This window comes from Sorex araneus, chromosome 3 (assembly GCF_027595985.1).
Source record: "Sorex araneus isolate mSorAra2 chromosome 3, mSorAra2.pri, whole genome shotgun sequence".
Lineage (NCBI taxonomy): Eukaryota > Metazoa > Chordata > Mammalia > Eulipotyphla > Soricidae > Sorex > Sorex araneus.
In genome coordinates, this window is record NC_073304.1 from 178,776,923 (window position 1) to 178,794,798 (window position 17,876).

Below are 17,876 nucleotides of genomic sequence, written 5' to 3' on the forward strand. Positions count from 1 at the left end.
CCTCCCAGTTGGATGCAGTTGTTTCTTCCTCTAAACCTAAACATCTAAGTGATGTAGATGTTCACCTCTCTTGTAGATTTTCTCTCCTTCCCTATGACAGAGGAAAGGAGAGAGAATCCAACTTATCTGAGTTGTTTGAAAGATTGAGGAGAATGCATATCGAACATTTAAGCCAGTTTTATAGAATACAGACACTTCATACCCATTTCTCTCACTGCATGCTCAGCACAGCACCCCACCCAGGACAAGTTGAGTCATTTTAACCTCGGACTCTCTCTTCATACACATGCGCTCAAGATTGCACGGAGCACTGAGTACTGAAAGAAGAGAGCAGAAGTGATTTCCTCACTCATGGCTTCACTCTGAAGCACTTCTCCTTAGGAGAAAGAGAATCTCTACAGCATCGACAATTCAGTCTACAGAACAGACAAAGAGCAAGCAGAGCTGTGACTTGATCACATTCTCAGTAGAGAGGACAGCAAGCTGCATAGCTCCCCCATCTCCTTGTTCTTGTTCTCTCTCTCTCCCTCCCTCTCCCTGTCCTCCCTCTCTCTCTGTCTCTCTCTGTCCCTGTCTCTCTCCCTTTCTCCCTCTCTCCTCTCCCTCCCATCTCTCTCTCCCTCCTCTCTCTCTCTGTCTCTCTCTCTCTCTCTCTCTCCTGTACTAAGAGATTATCGTGTCTGTTTCTTCACCTGTTTTCAGCACACAGTTCCTATCCAGAGTGATCATTCCCAACTACCTTTGTCAAGACGGTCCCTTCTCCATCCCAACTGCCTTCTACAGTGGGCACCTTTAAAGCAGCTTAAGGTCACGGGGGGGGGGGGGATCTCCTGACCTGTAAACATACATCTTGAGGCTCAACACTGGCCAGCCTCAGAGCTACTGCACACATCAGCCAATGTCTCGGGAGTTGATTTATCTGTAAATGCAAATAACAGCATCATCTGCTCGGCCAGCTGAGAGGGAATGGAGCAGTATAATGCCCGTGCAGTCAATATTCAGCCTGTGCTCATTTTCAACACTAGTATTGCTTTTTCAAGGTTCTTAAAAAAAACTAGCACACAGCTCCTTTTCCTTGATCAGAAAATTTTTCAAAAGTAAATATCTAACTAAAAACCCCAAAGGCAATGAGGAGCAAATTGCACTTTGTTTTTACCTGTTGAAAGAGTCCTCCATTTGGGGTTACCAAATCATATTAATATTGCAAAGTTGTCAGCGTGCAATGAACCTGCATTGCTTCACATTCCTGATGCAGCAACTGTTTAGACACAGCTGTATAAGGGGCTGGCAGAGTCCTGTGCAGATCCCAGGGCCTGGGAACCGCTGGGCACTCACAGGTACAAGGGCGACCTGGAAGATGGAGAGGAAGGTCAGGAGGCAAAGTGCAAGGCACAGCCCATGTGGCGTGAAGATGCTTTCATTCCTGCTCCTGCTCCACACGCAGCTCTCCCAGGCCTTCCCAGCCATCTCTAATTCCCTAGAAGAGAAAAATAGAGACATTATTCAGGTAAGTGGATTCTGATTTAAGGGGTAGGGGGGAATAGGAAATTTGTAGATTGGTTTCTCTTTTTAGTTCAGGCAGCCTGAAAGAAATCTCTGTTCAGTTTGAGGCCAAACATTTCATTTTAGTGACTCAGAGCGTTCTAAATTGGAAAAAAATCTGAGTCCCCAAAAAGCAGAGTTCTTCACAGGGAGAGTATCATTCTGAGGGAAATGATTCAGAAGGAGATGGACAGATATAGAATGACTGCACTCATGGAATATAAAATATATATATATATAGTGGAAAACTTATATCCATGGCCAGGAAAAACAGAAGCTAAGAAGACTGGTCAATGGTTGGAATCAACCAGAAGTGTGGGCGGGTGGAAGGTAGATAAAGAGAGGACAAGTATGACAATAATATCTGGGAATAATCACACTGGACGAGAATTGAGTGTTAAAAGTTTGTAAAGGGATATGCCTGATACCTTTCAGTATCTGTATTGCAAACCACAATGCCCAAAAGGAGAGAGAGAGAGAATGAGAGAGAGAGAGAAGGAAAGTACTTGCCATAGAGGCAGGTTGGGGAGGTTGGGCGGGAGGTGATGGGAGAGAAACTGGGGACACCTGTGTTGGGAAACATACACTGTTGGAGGCATGGGTGCTGAAAGGCTGTACGATTGAAACCTAACATGAACAGCTGTATAAGGTTCTATATCACAGTGATTTAATTTTAAAAAATCTTTTAAAACATCTGGAAAAAAACAACAACAAAAAGCATGGCTTTTCAAAGCCCAAAACTGTATCACTAATATTTTCAGCTGGAATGATTTTAACTATAAGCTAAACATTTTTATCATGAGCCCAGCCAGTTTCTATGCAACCCAATTACATAGACGACAAAGATGAACTCATCTTTACAACCCAAATCCCAAGAGAATATGAGTGTCTGTATATCAGGTGAGAAATTGGGATCAGGATGTGACTGAGTGAGAAAGCATGCGCCCTGCATGTGTGAAGCGCTGGGTTCACTAGGTTGCATGCACCCCACCCTGCCCCAGCAGCACTGGGTGTGGCCCCTACTGTTTCTAATGGGAAGTTATAAAAAACTAATCATCAGTCAACACAGTAATCAGGGGCCAGAGAGATAGTCTAGTGGGTAAAGCATTTGTCTTGCACAGGTAATCCAATTTTCTAACAGCAGATTCTGGGGCTGTTTATGAAATCTTGGAAGCACTAGAAAGGCAGAACCAATTCCTTTATTTCTGGTGTTCTGCAACATGAAAATCAGTCCCAAATTTTAATAAACACAAGGGAATGCTACCACAAATTCATCACAAACAATGTTCATGGTGTTACAATTTTAGAAAAGCATATTCTTGTTACCTTTTCTTTTTTATGCTTCTTACAATGTTATAGTAACCCTGGGTGAATTGTCAGGCTCACTAGTTCTTATTCTGTGCAAAACATGCCACTGGCAGTGCTTGGGGAACCCTGTGGCTTGGAGGATCAGGCCAAGAACATTCAACAAATGTCATCCCTTGCCTCAACACAACAGTCCGGGGGTTGGCGGGGGGGGGGGGGGGGGAGGTGGGCGGTGTTACTGTTATTTCCACTTTAGAGAGGAGAGAGAGAGATGCTGTGAACTCAGATAATACATGGCAGAGCTAAGAATCTGAAACCAAGCCTTTTTGACCCCAAAGCCAGTGCCAACACAAAATATTTCTGTCCTGTATCACTTACAAAGTGCCAGACATTCACAGACTGCTTCAGAAGAGGAAGAAGACTTAAAGTTGGCTTGTCAAACCCTTAAGAAACTTCATTTCCTAACTGGCCCTTGTAAAGAGTTACCATGGTGAATAAAATGCTATTATATGTGAGGTTGCTGTCACTCCAAATCATATTTGGACTTCTTTTGAAAATGTCAATTCTCTTTGAGATGCAACAGGGTGACTTGGGACCTGAACAGGCATGGTGGCTAGGTCCCTTCTCTGTGCCTCCACTCTTTAGGGAGAAACCCTTCTTGACAGTAGGGAGGAGGGGAATTAGAATCTGCCTTGATGCAACTAGTATCTCAAGAAACCGTTAAATTCTGGTGGTAGTGTATTTATTTCAAACAAGAAGGCAGACACTTAACTGTCACCCAGCAATTTGCAGAAGACCTTGGTCCTTATTCATTATTTTTTTTAATTTTTAAAATTTTATTGAATCACTGCGAGATAGTTACAAGCTATCATGTTTGGGTTACAATTACACAATGGTCAAACACCCATCCCTTCACCAGTGCACATTCCCCACCACCAATATCCCCGGTAGGTATCCCCCACCTTTTCCACTCTCCCCCTGCCTCCAAGGCAGACAGTATTCCCCATACTCTCTCTCTCCTTGTGGGCATCATGGCTTGCAACACAGACACTGAGAGGTCATCATGTTTGGTCCATTATCTACTTTCAGCACGCATCTCCCATTCCAACTGATTCCTCCAGTCACCATTTTCTTAGTGATCCCTTCTCTATTCCATCTGCCTTCTCCCCTCCGCTCATGAAGCAGGCTTCCAGCTATGGGGCAATCCTCCTGGCCCTTGTACCTACTGTCCTTGGGTGTTAGCCTCATGTGGTGTTATTCTATACTCCACAAATGAGTGCAGTCCTTCTGTGTCTGTCCCTCTCTTTCTGACTCATTTCACTTAGCATGATACTCTCCATGTCTATCCATTTATAAGCAAATTTCATGACTTCATCTCTCCTAACAGCTGCATAGTATTCCATTGTGGAGATGTACCAAAGTTTCTTTAACCAGTCATCTGTTCTAGGGCACTTGGGTTGTTTCCAGATTTTGGCTATTGTGAACAGTGCTGCAGTGAAAATATAGGTACAGATGTCATTTCTACTGTGCTTTTTTGCATTCTCAGGATATATTCCTAGAAGTGTTATTGCGGGGCCATGTGGTCCTTATTAATTATTAAATGCCTATTTTTATGCATAACATTAATTGAAATACTGAGGAGGTGTTTCTTCTTTCCCATAATTTCTGTTCTCTGAAAGAAACCCATTTGTGCTGTGGTACTTTTTTCCCTTCTTTGATTTTTATAGTATTGTAGATGAGAATGCAAATATTCCGAGAATAGCCGGTCTGTTTGTCTCTATCCAGAAATACCTGCAGAACTTCTACCAATTACCAAGAAACGGCTACCGATCTGAAAGGAAGAAAGGCAATAATATCCTTGTTGAGAAGCTGAAGGCAATGCAGCGATTCTTCGGGTTGAACGTGACAGGGAAGCCCAACGAGGAAACGCTGCAGATGATGGCAAAGCCTCGCTGTGGCGTGCCCGACAGCGATGACTTCATGCTGACACCAGGGAACCCCAAGTGGGAGCACAGCAACCTGACCTACAGGTGAGAGTTTGAGACTTTCCAAACTTGCTCAGTCAGCCAGTGTTTACGGGTCTCTAAGATACACCAGGTTCCATTCTAGGACTTCAGAGAAGTCAGGGAGAAGCAAATGTCCCTTCCCTTGGAGATTTAGCTCCTGGGGGAGAGGCATAAGAGTTCACCCTGTGGTCAAGGTCCCACTAGTGCTTTTCACGCTCATTTTTGGCCACTTATTTTTGTCACTAACAATCTAAAAAAGGCCTATACTAGGCTATCTCTCAAAAACTCACCGTAGGACTCCAAAAACGTAATCACTGCTGGGGGAAATCTAGGCTGTCCTTCCATGCATTTTGATAATGATAAAATAATGACTCAACATTCGCCAAGCAGTGAACTGCATGTGTTTCACCACAGTAACCCCGTGAGGGGCCTGACTAACTCTCCCTGACAAGCCCCCTGGCATCACTTTGGGTCTCGCCTCTGTGCCGCTCCCCAGTGGAGCTCCATCGCTTAGGCAGAAGGCAAGATGCGGGCGAGCTGCAGTTCTGAACAATAACAAGCCCTTCACACATTCTCATCATTTTGAAGGATTATTAACTACACCCCACACCTGTCAGAGGTGGAAGTGGAAACAGCGATTGAGAAAGCCTTTCAAGTCTGGAGCAGGGTAACATCCCTGACCTTCACGAAGCTCCCTCGAGGAGAAGCAGACATCAAGATTGCCTTTGTCCAAAGAGGTGGGATCTGAGATGGCAGGTTGGGGGTGGGGGTAGAAAGCATGAGGGGGAGGGAAAACGGTGACCTGGAAACCCTGAGACTAGGGTGAAGGGACATGGAATGGCTGTGTGGTGGGTCTGGTGCCAGGATGTTGTATGCGTGAATGCATGCATCTCTACCATTGCCAGTACTATAAAATTAAATCACTGTGGCTAAAAATTCTTCACAATTACTTTTAAAAATACACACACACACACAAAAGATCATCTCAAAGAAGTCATGCTCAATTTCGCTTCACAAGGCTGAACTGCAGTGTGACAAGATCTAATGTAAATGACTTCATTTAGATCATGGTGACAATTCTCCATTTGATGGACCCAACGGACTCCTCGCTCATGCATTCCAACCTGGTAAAGGCATTGGTGGAGATGTCCATTTTGATGCAGAAGAAATATGGACCATGACGTCCAGAAGTAAGTTAGCCAAAATTATCTCCACAATCAGCTACCAAATAACATTTTCCATGTTTGAACTCCATCTGCCTTCCCCACATACATATTCAAGTTATTGTAGCATTTAAAACTTACACAACTGACTGAAAATAGTCAAGAGGGGATCTGGAGAGAGTGCAGAAGTTAAGGCACTTGTCTTGCACCTGGCTGACCTGGTTTGATCCCTAGCCCTGCCTGTGGTCCCCTGAGCACCCCCAAATCTGATCTCTTAGCAGAGAGCCAGGAGTATGTTCTGAGCACCATCAGGTATGATACAACTTAAAAATAAATTTTGAATGGTCAAGAATTTAAGTCAATTTAGGCTTAGAGGGAGAAAGAAGGGAGAAAAAAACTATTGGAACTAATTATTAGCCTTATTTCCTAGTGCAGGGATCATAAAGTGACAGACAATAGCTAAGTCCTACCTGACTAACAGACCCTGTCGGTATAAAGACCGTTTGGGGGGACAGGCCAGGCTTATTGTCACCTATGACAACATTCAAACTGCAAAAGCATAGCCGGAGCACGGGACAGAGACCATGTGACTCATAAAACCAAAAGTATTTCCTCTCAGGACCATTTGCAGAAAAAGGTTTTGTTGAGCACTGTTCTACGCTATATTTTTCTATGTTAATGTTACATTTTTATTGAAAAAACTGATATTTTGGTCAGAGAACAATTTAAAGATAATAGTTTATGTATAGCCCATATTATTTTAACCAAAACATCAAAATATTCAATGTAACTATAAAATAATGCAGCTGATTAATAAGCTACATTGAATCACATTCTTTTGTTCTTTATGTCCCTCCTTCCTTTTCTTCTGTATTTGAACTCAAATACTAACGTCAAATTGTTCAAGTTTTATCTTTAAAATTTTTTTTATTAAATCACCTTGAGATACACCATTACAAAGCTGTTCATGATTGGATCTCAGTCATACAACGTTCCAACACCCGGCCCTCACTAGTGTAGATTTCCCATCACCAATGTCCCCAGTTTCCCTCCTGCTATTCCCACCTCCAACCCCAGCCTGTTCTCTATGACAGGCACTTTTCTTCTTCTTCTCTCTGTCTCTGTCTCTGTCTCTGTCTCTGTCTCTGTCTCTCTCTGTCTCTCTGTCTCTCTGTCTCTCTGTCTCTCTGTCTCTGTCTCTCTCTCTCTCTCTCTCTCTCTCTCTCTCTCTCTCTCTCTCTCCTCCCCCCCTTTAGGGCATTATGGTTTGCAATACAGGTACTGAGAGGTTATCATGTTTCTTCCTTTATCTACTTTCAGCACGCAGTTCTTATCAAGAACGATCATTTCCAACTATCATTGTCATAGTGGTCCCTTCTCTATCCCAACTGCCTTCTCCTCAAGATATTGAGGCAGGCTTCCAGCTCTGGAAAAATCTTCCTGGCCTTTATTTCTACTGTCCTTGTCCTATTAGGCTCATACTATGTGTTTTCACATCCCACAAATGAGTGCATTATTTTATGTCTGTCCCTCTCTTTCTGACTTATTTCACTCAGCATGATACTCTCTATGCCCATCCATTTATAAGTAAATTTCATGACTTCATTTTTCCTAGTGGCTGCACAGCTACCAGAGTATATATATATATATTTCTTTAAAATTATAAATTTAATTATGTTTGATAAAGGTACATATTTTCTGAAATTTCAGAAATTGGTTTGTTTAGGAAGTCATCTGGGTCTGGAAAGAACAGTCATCTTCTTTCTCATCCAGTTATTTCCTCTTCACCTGGCACTGCTTCAATGGCATATTTCCATGGAGGAAACCAATCCTTTGAGAAGACTCAGGATAAAGTTTGGGATACAGAGAGATAGTACAGGGCCCACAGCACTTGTTTTACCTATAGCCAAGACTGGTTTGATTCTGGGCGCCACAGGGCACGCAACGCACCCCAACTACCAACAGAAGCAACCCTGTGTGTAGAACCAGGAGCAATCCATAGCGCCACTGGGTGCGGCCCAACCGCACCTGTGCCCCCAGTGGTCTAGGCATCCTGAAGGCAAAAATAAGGGCTAAGGAGAGGAAGAACCAAACCACAGGGCACTTCACGGGGCCCAGAGCAATGACATGCCACAGAAGTCTGACTGGAAACTGCCCTTTTCTTATCTAGCGCCCATCCCTCTTGACACCTTTAGCGCTTCTCTGGACCAAATTATCCAGACTGCCGCCTGGACTGTGCACCGCCAGTGTCTATTCTTTCCACCCAATCGGAGAATGGTAAAGATGACAAGAACAGGGCTGTCCTCCCACTGGGATGCTGCAGCCCCTGGCCACCTCAGTCCTGCCACTCTGGATCAACCACTTACTCCATCGGTCATCTAGATTGCTCTAGATCAGCCATTTACTCGAGTGCTTGCCTTCCAGATTACAACCTGTTTCTCGTCGCTGCCCATGAGTTCGGCCATTCCCTGGGGCTCTCCCATTCCTCGGACCCTGGTGCCCTGATGTACCCGAACTATGCTTTCACTGAGCCCAGCTCCTACGTGCTCCCCCAAGATGACATCAATGGCATCCAGGCCATCTATGGTAAGGCAGCCATACAGGGCTGCTGCCCGAATCTTAAACAAGTATAGACATGCATGCACGCACACACAGAGAGAGACAGAGACAGAGACAGAGAGACAGACAGAGAGACAGAGAGAGGATATATTTAAATTGTCCTTAGGACAGAGATGGGGATAAATGAAACTTCCATGGGAAGGTGAATGAACTGGGGTCAGTCATAGGCACAGAATGCCCCTGAACTACCATGGTTGGCACTTTCCGGGCCTGAAATTCGGGGACCCATGGCCCTGCCCCCACTGGCGGCCGACTGAGGTGGAGACTGGGGTGAGGGTGTCCCAGTTCCTTCTGCCCCGAGCAGGAAGAGAAATCCCGGAGTAGGTTTCCATACAGAGCAGGCAAATTGAGCAGGAGAGGAAGAGGTGAGAGTGGTGGGGCACAGAGGGAGGTGCAAGGGATGGACACTGATGGACACTGGAGCAGCAACTTCCGGAGAAGAGAACTTCCTGGGATGAACAGACTCCCCTGAGTGTCACCATCCCGAGCAACCCTGCCAGGCTCAGCCCTGCCCTAACTCCCTCGGCTGCAAGTAGAGCACCTCAGTTTATACCACTGACCACACACATCCATTTTTTTTAAAAATGTTGCTGAATCATCATGAGATAGTTACAAGCTTTCATATTTGGGTTACAATCACACAATGATCCCTCCACCAGTGCACATTCTCCACCACCAATATCCCCGGTATACCCCCCTTTCCCACCCTCCCCCTGCCTCCAAGGCAGACAATATTCCCCATACTCTCTCTCTACTTTGCGGCATTATGGCTTGCAACACAGACACTGAGAGGTCATCATGTTTGATCCATTATCTACTTTCAGCATGCATCTCCAATCCTGACTGATTCCTCCAGCCATCATTTTCTTAGTGATCCCTTCTCTATTCTATCTGCCTTCTCCCCTCCGCTCATGAAGCAGGCTTCCAGCTATGGGGCAATCCCCATGGCCCTTTTATCTACTGTCCTTGGGTGTCAGCCTCATGTGGTGTTATTCTATAATCCCCAAATGAATGCAGTCTCTCTATGTCTGTCCCTCTCTTTCTGACTCATTTCACTTAGCATGATACTCTCCATGTCTATCCATTTCTAAGCAAATTTCATGACTTCATCTCTCCTAACAGCTGCATAGTATTCCATTGTGGAGATATACCAAAATTTCTTTAACCAGTCATCTGTTTTAGGGCACTCGGGTTGTTTCTAGATTTGGGTTATTGGACACATACACATCCTTACAGCGGAGGCTGTTGACACTGGCTTTCACACATGCTGTCAGACTGACACCAGCTCCTCCACTGAGGGGGGCTTTGCGGAGGAAGGAAAAGGAGCTGTGGGCAAAATCAGAGAGGAACAGGGCAGATTCTAGAGGCAAGGGGGACGGGCACGGGCACTCAGGCTGGCAAATTCTCTTTCAGGCCCTGCAAGCGGTGGTCTGCAGCCCACTGGGCCCACCACACCCTTGGCATGTGACCCCAGGCTCTCTTTCGATGCCATCGCCACACTCCGTGGAGAAATCATTTTCTTTAAGGACAAGTATAAGACTGAACTCTTCTTCATTTGACTTCTTCTGTGGGTGTAGCCTAAGACAGGGCCCTCATTGAGTTCCTAGCTGCCATACCACTGAATTCTCCACATATGCAGCACACTGGAATCCACAGTGCTTTGGGGATAAGTCAAAATGCCCAGGAAAAGAAAACATAGTAACAGCTACGAGGATTTGAGCTGCTCGGGAGCGCCATAGCTGGGTTTGCCCAACACCAAAACATGATTCAGTTTAACCCAAAGTCAATTAAGAAAATGGGAATGATCACTTATGTGAATGGAGGGGAAACCATCCAATTGATTTCCCCCCCTTTCTGCCATTAATCATTGTGTGGCTGTACAGTCACAAGATGAGTTGTCTTGTGTTACTTTTACTAAGAGATTCTGAATATTCCCATCACTTTATAGAAATAATGACAAAGGATTCGCACAAAATTAATCTACCTGCATGGGAGAAGGAGGGAGAGTGTAAACTCACCACTCCTGAGAACTGCTCTGACCATGACCCGTGCTCTGCCCCTCGATGCAGTTCTTGTGCGAGGCTCAGTCACTCATCACTCTACCCCACCCTTCTCCCAGCTCCCTGAGACTGAGTAGCCACTGCTTAGCTGCGCTGCGTGGGTTTCCTCCCCATGTTCCAACAGGTACTTCTGGAGGCGGCACCCTCAGCTACGCCACGTCGAGCTCAATTTCATTTCTCTCTTTTGGACATCCCTGCCACATGGCATCCAGGCTGCCTATGAGGATCCCGACAGCGACCTCGTGTTCCTATTCAAAGGTAAAGGCAACTGCCGGAGGTTTTTCATTCACTGGATTCTGCCTAAATGGGAGCAGTACCTCTTCCTGGTCCTTCCCATATGAGTGAGAATATTACACTTGCTGGGTTTCAGTCAAGAAAGCTGGTTTGTCCCAAAGAAGCAAAAAAGTACAATAGAAATAACATCTGCACTTGTATGTTTATTGAAGCACTATTTACAATTGCCAGACTCTGGGAAAAAAAAACCCGAGTGCCCGAGAACAGTTGACTGGTTAAAGAAACTCTGGTATATCTACACAATGGAATACTATGCAGCTGTTAGAAAAGATGAAACCATTGAAATTTGCATATTAAGTGGATCAACATGGAAAGTATCATGCTAAGTGAAATGAGTCAGAAAGAATGGGACAAACACAGAATGACTGTATACCCATTTGTGGAATATAGCATTATAGCGCCATCATCCCGTTGTTCATTGATTTGCTCAAGCAGGCACCAGTAACATCTCCATTGTGAGGATTGTTGTTACTGTTTTTGGCATATTGAATATGCCACGGGTATCTTGCCAGGCTCTGCCACAGTAGCTTGCCGGGCTCTCCGAGAGGGATGGAGAAATTGAACCTGGGTCAGCCACATGCAAGGCAAACGCCCTACCCACTGTGCTATCGCTCCAGTCCTTGTGGAATATAAAGTAATATAATGGGAGAATAACACCTGAGGATAGTAGAGATAAGGGCCGGGAGGATCAGTCCATGGCTTGGAAGCCGATCTCATGTGCTGGGGTAAAATGCAGGTGAGATGGAGAAGAGACCACTAAGTAAATGATGGTTGGAGGGATCACTCGATGTGGTAGATACATGTTGAAAGTAGACTATGGACAAAACATGATGGCTCCTTAGTTCCTATATTGCAAACCATAACACCCAAAAGTAGAGAGATAGAGTGTAAGAGGGAATGTGTCTGTCACAGAGGTAGGGGGTGGGAATGGGGTGGGGATGGCAAGAGGGACACTGGAACATTGGTGATGGAGAATGGGCAGTGATGGAGGGATGGGTACTCGAACATTGTTCGATTGAAACGTAATCACGAAAGCTTGTGAGTCTGTAACTGTATCTCATGGTGATTCATTAAAATTAAAAAAAAAGAAAGAAAAAAAAGCTGGGTTGGATTTCCTGCTGGAAATGGTAGACTCTGAAATGTATGTTCCTCAGTTTCAACACGAGAAAACCTCAGCAGACCCATATTAGTGCTCTTCTACCCTCATTCAATTACAACTGAGATCCCTCAAGACTACAATTTAATCTATCTATAAAAGCCACAAAGACAAGATGTCCAATTGAATGACAGTCTGAACAGTTCGAATTTTCTCATAGCTCCTGGACAACAATCATAGCTCAGTGAACTTAACTTTATTATCTATTTTGTTTTGTTTATGTTTGGGGGATCACATGCAGCAGTGCTCAAAGCTTACTCCTGGCTCTGTGCTCTGGAATCACTCCTGGCAGTGCTCAAGGGACCCAATGGGGTGCTGGAGGTCAAACAGGGTCGTCTTCATGCAAGGAAAATGCCATAGCACTATAATATGACTCAGGCCCCACCATCTTTATCTTTTAAGACAATTTGTTCCACTTTTATTTCAATGATAAATTTATTCTAAGGCCATGAAGTTGTAGGTCCTGTAGGAACAAAAGGGCTTTCCCTAACATCTACCCTTGACTGTTAACAGGCAACCAGTACTGGGCTCTGAGTGGCTATGATATTCGGGAAGGTTATCCCAAGTATATCTCAAACTATGGCTTCCCAAGCAGTGTCCAAGCCATTGATGCAGCTGTTTCCTACAGGAGGAAAACATACTTCTTTGTACATAATCAACTCTGGCGGTAAGGTTTTTGTATTAGAGTTTCAAATTTGTTTCTTCACCCTGTCTACAAATCACTGATAAGGATAAGGCACCTGAAGGTTTTGAAGCCCAAGTTGGACTTTGACAGACATTCTTGTTCACAAGATGATTGATGTTGTTATGGCTTTTGAAGTTTCATTTCAATAGAATTAAAATGTCTGAGCAAAGATATGGAAGATGGTATATCATGAAACAGAGCCAAGTTCTGATAAAGCATTCAGAGGGATGCAAAGAAAGACTTAAACTAAATCTCACTTTTTAATTAAATTTAAACTTCACCCCCAATCACCACCAGGGGTCAACCGTGAGCCCAGCAAGGAATAGCTACTGAGCACTGTGGGGTGTGGCCAAAGAAAGGAAGGGGTAGGGGAGGATAGAGGAAGAGAGAGAGAGAACAGACAGAAGGAGAAATGGAGGGAAGGAAAATATTTTTATTTTCTGAATAAAAAATGTACAAGAAGGCTCTTTGTAAAGTATATGTGATTTAATGAAAACCACTGTCATTATACCCTCTATTGGTGTTAAAAATTTTGTTTTCATCAGCTACGATAACCAAAACCAATCTATGGATCCAGATTATCCCAAGAGCATAACAAGTACCTTTCCGGGAGTAGGAAGAAAAGTTGATGCTGTTTTCCAGCAGAACAGTAAGTAAAAAGGGTACCAATACAGTTTTTCAATTTAACTAGCATATTGGCATCTGACTACTATAATCCTATACTACTATATATATGAGAAGAGGGAATTTTGAATCTAAAACATTTTAATTGGAACACCATAAGACTTTGTAGGAAACATCTGTCTTCTGGGGATGGAGAGACAGTGCAGCCAGTAGGGTGCTAGTTCTGCATGCAGCTGACCTGGGTTCAATCTCTGTCACTCTGAGCCCCACCGTGAGTGATTCCCTGAGCAACTCCAGGTGCTCCCAATACCCCCCGCCCCCATTATCTTTTATCAGATAACTCAATAATCATCTCTTCTTTGTTACAGACTTCTTCTTTTTCTTCAGTGGACCAAGATACTATGCGTTTGATCTGTCTGCTCGTCGAGTTACTAGAGTCGACAGAAGCAACCGGTGGCTTAATTGTAGATAAAACTGAAGGAAAACCAAGATGTTCACGTTCAGAATTTGGAAGAGAAGACTAATTCGCCTTTCCTTACACTGAGCTATTTCTCCTTCCTCAGTATCTGCCATTGCTGTTGTCCTTGGACCTTCCTGAGCAGAAATACATTTGAAATTTCACTTTTTTTACAGATTTAATTCTGACATGCAGCAAGTGCACACTTTACATCAACAGGTTTTTTGAAATTCAAGAGAAATGACACATACAAAAGCAGGTCCTCAAAAAAGATTTTATCCTTCATCCTCAGCAAGGATCTGCCCCATTAACTATGTAGCTAAGTGGCATCCGATAAAAAGCGCCACCCGAGGACTTGTAGCCCTCCACCTCAGGCTGGGGAAAGAGGAAAGCAAACCTTCTCTGTCACATCAATGGTCACTATTTTGTTACTTGCTTCTCTAGCTTCTATCCTATTTATTCCTTAGGTTCTTTAAATATGTCTCACATGTATCTATTACATTCCATTGGCACTAAGCTTTAGTTCAAAAGATTTTGAACATAAGCAATGTTCCTTGCCTTTACAAGAATAAATTATTGCTAATTTTACTCTTGGAAAAAATCGGGTTCTTGTGTCTCTCCACTGTCTTCCCCACCCATCGCCCCCATCATCCTCAGCCTTCCCTCTGCAACCTTCCCAACAACACACACACAAAGGAAACGTTGAATTCCTAACCCCAGGTGCCTATGAATGTAGCTTATTTGGATGACTGGTTAAAGAAACTTTGATACATCTCCACAATGGAATACTATGCAGCTGTTAGGAGAAATTAAGTCATGAAATTTGCTTCTAAATGGATAGACATGGAGAGTATCATGCTAAGTGAAATGAGTCAGAAAGAGAGGGACAGACATAGAAGGACTGCACTCATTTGGGGATTATAGAATAACACCACATGAGGCTGACACCCAAGGACAGTAGATACAGGGGCCAGGGGGATTGCCCCATAGCTGGAAGACTGCTTCATGAGCAGAGGATAGAAGGCAGATGGAATAGAAAATAAAATAATGGCTGGAGGAATCAGTCAGGATGGGAGATGCATGCTGAAAGTAGATAATGGATCAAACATGATGACCTCTCAGTGTCTGTGTTGCAAGCCATAATGCCCAAAAGTAGAGAGAGAGAGTATGGGGAATATTGTCTGCCTTGGAGGCAGAGGGAGGGTGGGAAAGGGGGGTATACCGGGGATATTGGTGGTGGAGAATGTGCACTGGTGGAGGGATGGGTATTTGATCATTGTGTGATTGTAACTCAAACATGAAAGCTTATAACTATTTCACAGTGATTCAATTTTAAAAAGTCTGTGTGGATGCAATTATTTAAGATGCAGTTATACTGGATGCAAGTAGGCCTGGGAGCCAGTGTCCTTAGGATAGAAACCCACATAGTGGTACAGATCTTGTAAAAACAGGAGGACCAGAGTGAAGAATTGGGCCATTCCAGAAGGCACTGCAAGCCGGAGATTGCTCCGGATCCCAGACCGGGCCAACAACACCGGGGTGCCAGACGGGGAAGGTACAGCTGACACGCCTTCCCCAGATGGAGCCCCGGCGACACTGAGTTTCTACTAACACAGCTCCGGTATGCGGGACTGGGTCATCTCCAACCTTTCCTGACATACAAAATATATACTCAGGAATGGCTCCGCCACCCCTGAGCATCCATTATCCCAGACGAACAGAAACCAATCTCAGAACGCAGAGGCTGCTGGCAGATATACTCCTGGACTCGGAACTAAGCTACGGCCCCGTGCAGCCCCGGGAGGGGAAGGGTTTCTGTCCCTTGGCCTTTTACCTCCTGGACAGCATGGTGACCGCCAACGTTCAGAACCAATTGGACAGAAAGGTAGGCGTTTTCATTGATGGGATGGGATGCATGGGGAATCTTGCAATGGGGGAGGCCCTGCCTCCTGCCCAAATGAAAACCGGAGCGGTCGCCCATGTACAGCTTCTTCGCTCCTGAACAGCCATGATCCCAGCACCACAGAAACCAATCTCGGAATGCAGTGGCTGCTCACAAAAATACCTCTGGACTTAATACCAGAATTCCAAATCTGGGTGGCCGCTTTCGTGACCATGCAACATCATATGCTCTTTGTTACCAACAATAGAAAACATACAATCTAATGATGCCCTTCCGACAGGTCTGACTATTGGGGGGAAAACTCCAAATAATAGTAGTGAGTTTTCTGTCGAAAATTGAATGTAATCTAAGTAAGGAAAGAGTAAAGTGAAAATCATCTGCCACACAGGCAGAGGGGGAGTGGGAGGAGGGGTATGCTGGGGTTATTAGTGGTGGAACATGTGCACTGGTGAAGGGATGGGTGTTTGATCATTTTATGACTGAGACTCAATCCTAAAAGCCCTGTAACTATTCTCACGGTAACTCAATTAAAAAATAAAAAATAAATTACAAAAAATAAACAGGAGGACCAGAGTGACAGAATCTCATGACAATCACTACGGGTGAGTAAGGACTCGCACCGAGAATGACAGATAAGATCATCATCCTCCTGGCATCTTGATTTGGCTCCAGCTACCCAAACTGGCATGGAATAGTCTTCTGTGGTTTGCAGCTTCTGGGTCTGTGGCATGTCGCTCCAGTGGCCCTAAGAAGCTTATTCACCTACACGTCATGTAAGGACGTTCATCAACAGAGAATGATAAATCTGGGATAGGAATAGCATCTTCGAAAGGGCCAGCGTAAAGGAGGGGTTCCGCTTCCCTCCTGCCTTCTCCCCACTCTATTACTAGAGTCCAAGCAAATAGTTTTCTTTCTCTTGCTCCTTATTTCTTTTATTCCTAGTGTTTGGGTCTGATATCTGAAAGACCACACAAAGCAGTGAGCTTTGTTGTATAAAGTTTTATTTGGCACAAGTCAAGCAAGTGTTGAGTTCAGAAAGCCAAGAAAGCTGAGAAGGCTGAGCCATCAGGGCCATGCCATCTAGTAGGAGTGCGACCCTCTCCTTTATTCTCATACCCTTTTTAACCCTCATGTCTGAAAGTTGCCCAATTCTTGGTGGTGTAGCTAACTTGCTGGTGACCTTTTACTTGATTGGTCGCTTCCAGCTGGTTTGTGCTAGGCAAGTGCAAACTCCTGTTGGTTGTTACCATCTGGGGGTTCATGTCTCATCTCTCTCCAAGGACAGCTTTCCACACCCTGCTGTCCATCAGTGTTTCTAGCTAACTCTGCAATCCTGAGATGTGCCTCAAGGCCACAGGCATGGCTGTACAAATTTTATACCAAACAAACTCTGGGTGCAGAATAGCTGCTGCTTCCAAATGGTGGTGCTGATGCTATGCTGAATACTACCTATTTTCCCTGGCAGTAGTAAGGAGGGGCCCACACTAGACTACCCAAGAAGGGGCATTCTGTAGATAACCAAGCTTACTGTACAAATACGAAGATGCTAAGCAAAAGAATCAAATTGAATTAAACAGAGCCTAGATGCATACATTTGATGATAGATCTTTTTTGCTAAGAACTTTGGGGTTTGTGGAATTATAATAATCCAATATCAAATTCATAACAATGGCATATCTGCAACTGTTAGAATGCAATGCAGCTCATTACACAATAAATATGCTTATTGTAAAATAACTCTCGCCAATACCATCTATTTTCTCTCTTTTTTTTTTTGTTAAAGCTTTTAAACCTCACATATGAGTACGAATTGGAATCTTATGGTTGTAGAATGACCCATCAAATGAGTTCAGATGAAAGATTTTATTGTTAGTGACCGAGGTGACTTACTTATAATTTCTTAAACTTCCACCACAAGTGCGGAAGATGGCACAGATATTAAGGCATGTGACTTGCATGTGGCCAACACCAGTTCAATCCCTGGCACCACCTGCCCCCTAAGAATCTCTGGGTGCCCCCTGGAGGTCCTCTGGTGCCTCAGAACACAAGCAGCAGAGCATCC

The 17,876-nt window shown here is 44.4% G+C and overlaps 1 protein-coding gene across 1 annotated transcript; it reads left to right on the plus strand.

Annotated features, from left to right (window-relative positions):
- Positions 1–1,222: 1,222 nt before the first annotated feature.
- MMP8 (matrix metallopeptidase 8) lies at positions 1,223–13,962 on the plus strand. The gene is made up of 10 exons (XM_004604810.2): positions 1,223–1,507; positions 4,633–4,877; positions 5,442–5,590; positions 5,918–6,043; positions 8,441–8,602; positions 10,049–10,166; positions 10,820–10,953; positions 12,659–12,812; positions 13,376–13,479; positions 13,823–13,962. Exons 1-10 carry the CDS (start codon positions 1,223–1,225, stop codon positions 13,924–13,926), a joined length of 1,581 nt encoding a protein of 526 aa, XP_004604867.2. The 3' UTR covers positions 13,927–13,962.
- Positions 13,963–17,876: the final 3,914 nt, after the last annotated feature.

Excerpts from the sequence above, each read along its gene's own strand:
- MMP8 (XM_004604810.2), top strand. The coding sequence starts at position 1,223 with ATGAACCTGCATTGCTTCACATTCCTGATGCAGCAACTGTTTAGACAC. Across the intron at positions 6,044-8,440 it reads ATGGACCATGACGTCCAGAA|ATTACAACCTGTTTCTCGTC; the intron begins GTAAGTTAGCCA and ends CTTGCCTTCCAG. Across the intron at positions 12,813-13,375 it reads GTACATAATCAACTCTGGCG|CTACGATAACCAAAACCAAT; the intron begins GTAAGGTTTTTG and ends TGTTTTCATCAG.